The 2,039-nt window shown below is 43.7% G+C and overlaps 1 protein-coding gene across 1 annotated transcript; it reads left to right on the top strand.

Moving 5' to 3' along the window:
* Positions 1-1,588, top strand: kcnf1b (potassium voltage-gated channel, subfamily F, member 1b). Its single transcript, XM_010892412.3, has one exon. It carries the CDS (start codon positions 126-128, stop codon positions 1,578-1,580), a length of 1,455 nt encoding a protein of 484 aa, XP_010890714.2. The 5' UTR covers positions 1-125; the 3' UTR covers positions 1,581-1,588.
* Positions 1,589-2,039: the final 451 nt, after the last annotated feature.

Below are 2,039 nucleotides of genomic sequence, written 5' to 3' on the forward strand. Positions count from 1 at the left end.
TTGCACACTCGCGCTCAGCAAATAACAAAATAACGCATTTTAGACTTTTGTGCAATAAAGATTATTCTCTAGCGTTTCTTTTAATAAAAAGGCTGCGCAGAATATAACATCCTACAGCAGGAAATATGTGGACAGTTACAAAGCCCGGATATAAGAACCGCAACAGCTTGGACATCAGGGATGAAGCCGAGATAGTCGTGAACATTGGTGGGTTGAGGTTAGTTTTGTACGGGGATGTGCTTAACCGCTACCCTGAGAGTCGACTTGCAGAACTTATCAACTGCTCAACTAGGAATTACGACATTATATCCTCACTTTGTGATGACTACGACCTAAGTAAAAGAGAGTTTTACTTCGACCGGGATCCTGACGCATTCAAGTGTATAATTGATGTTTATTACTTCGGCGAGATTCATATCAAAAGAGGTATCTGTCCGATTTGTTTCATTAAAGAGATGGAATTCTGGAAAATTGACCAAAGCCACCTGGATGAGTGCTGTAAAAGTTACCTGACTGAAAAAGAGGAAGAGCTGGCTGAGATAGCCGACAAAGTGAAGCTTATATTAGATGACATAGATGGGAATTCTTCAGTTAATCGCTCAGAGCGGTGGCAAAAGTTCATTTGGAAAATGATGGAGAAACCCGAGTCCTCGTTGTCAGCGCGCGTAATCGCCATCGCATCTTTCCTCTTCGTCCTTTTGTCGTCAATTGTGATGTGCGTGGGGACCATTCCAGAAGTTCAAGTGGAGGACGGAGAGGGTAAACGTCTGGACCACCCGACGCTGGAGGCCATCGAGACAGCCTGCATAGGCTGGTTCACCATAGAGTACCTGCTGCGTTTTCTGTCCTCCCCAAACAAGCTGCACTTTTTCCTATCTTTTATGAATATAATAGACTTTATGGCTATCATGCCCTTCTACTTGGTGCTGACCCTTACATATCTGGGTACGGCCATGATGGATTTAGCCAAGGTCCAGCAAGCTGTACAAGCGCTTCGCATCATGCGTATCGCCCGGATCTTCAAACTGGCGCGCCATTCCTCTGGATTACAAACTCTCACATATGCCTTGAAGAGGAGTTTCAAGGAGCTGGGGCTGCTCCTTATGTACATGGGCATAGGGATCTTCGTCTTCTCAGCATTGGGCTACACCATGGAGCAAAGCCACCCGGAGACCCTCTTCAGTAGCATCCCACAGTCCTTCTGGTGGGCTATTATCACCATGACGACCGTAGGTTATGGAGACATTTACCCCAAAACAGCGCTCGGTAAGTGCAACGCAGCTATCAGCTTCCTCTGTGGGGTGATAGCTATTGCGTTGCCTATTCACCCCATTATCAACAACTTCGTGATTTTTTACAACAAGCAGAGAGTTCTCGAGACAGCGGCAAAGCACGAGCTGGAGCTAATGGAGTTGCAGTCAGGCGAGGACGCGAGGAAAACAGCGCGGAAGACCGGCGTAACCGGTGCTTTGGAAAGCTCTATGCGCACTTCCCATAGTGATAATTGTATACCACTTCTCGAAAAGTCGACCTGGACTTTGAAGTCAAAATATTATTGTTCGGGAACGGAATCCTCTTAACTTTGCAAACACACACATCATTTTGTATAGTCATATTTTCAATGAAATTATCCCTGCTGTAGATGGGTATATGGGTATATAACAAGTATTCTCTTTTACGGGATACTACAAATGATGTTAGATGTTTGTCCACTGAATTGTTTGTCCATACAATTGTATTCATCGAATAAATCTTATTAAGAATCAGTGAAATGGTCCTCATGTGTAGTGAAATCTGGAGACATATGGTTAACTAAAATGAAGCTCGATCATCCCATTGTAGGGAAACGTTGGATGGTTTTGAAGCACTTGCTCACATCTGAGCCACATCTGTTGTTCTGGTCAGGTACATGCCTCTTTATCAATGCAGCTCATTTATAAGAAGGGTCAAATAAATGACTTAAATGTTTTTAACATATATTGTTTATTAATTCCTGAAGAGTTCTGTAGGATTAATCTCCAACCAGGAAGGACAATTCT

The sequence above is a fragment of the Esox lucius genome, chromosome 15 (genome assembly GCF_011004845.1).
Source record: "Esox lucius isolate fEsoLuc1 chromosome 15, fEsoLuc1.pri, whole genome shotgun sequence".
In the NCBI taxonomy this organism is placed as follows: domain Eukaryota; kingdom Metazoa; phylum Chordata; class Actinopteri; order Esociformes; family Esocidae; genus Esox; species Esox lucius.

Bases quoted from the DNA above. Each gene is read 5' to 3' on its own strand.
- kcnf1b (XM_010892412.3), top strand. From the start codon at position 126: ATGTGGACAGTTACAAAGCCCGGATATAAGAACCGCAACAGCTTGGAC.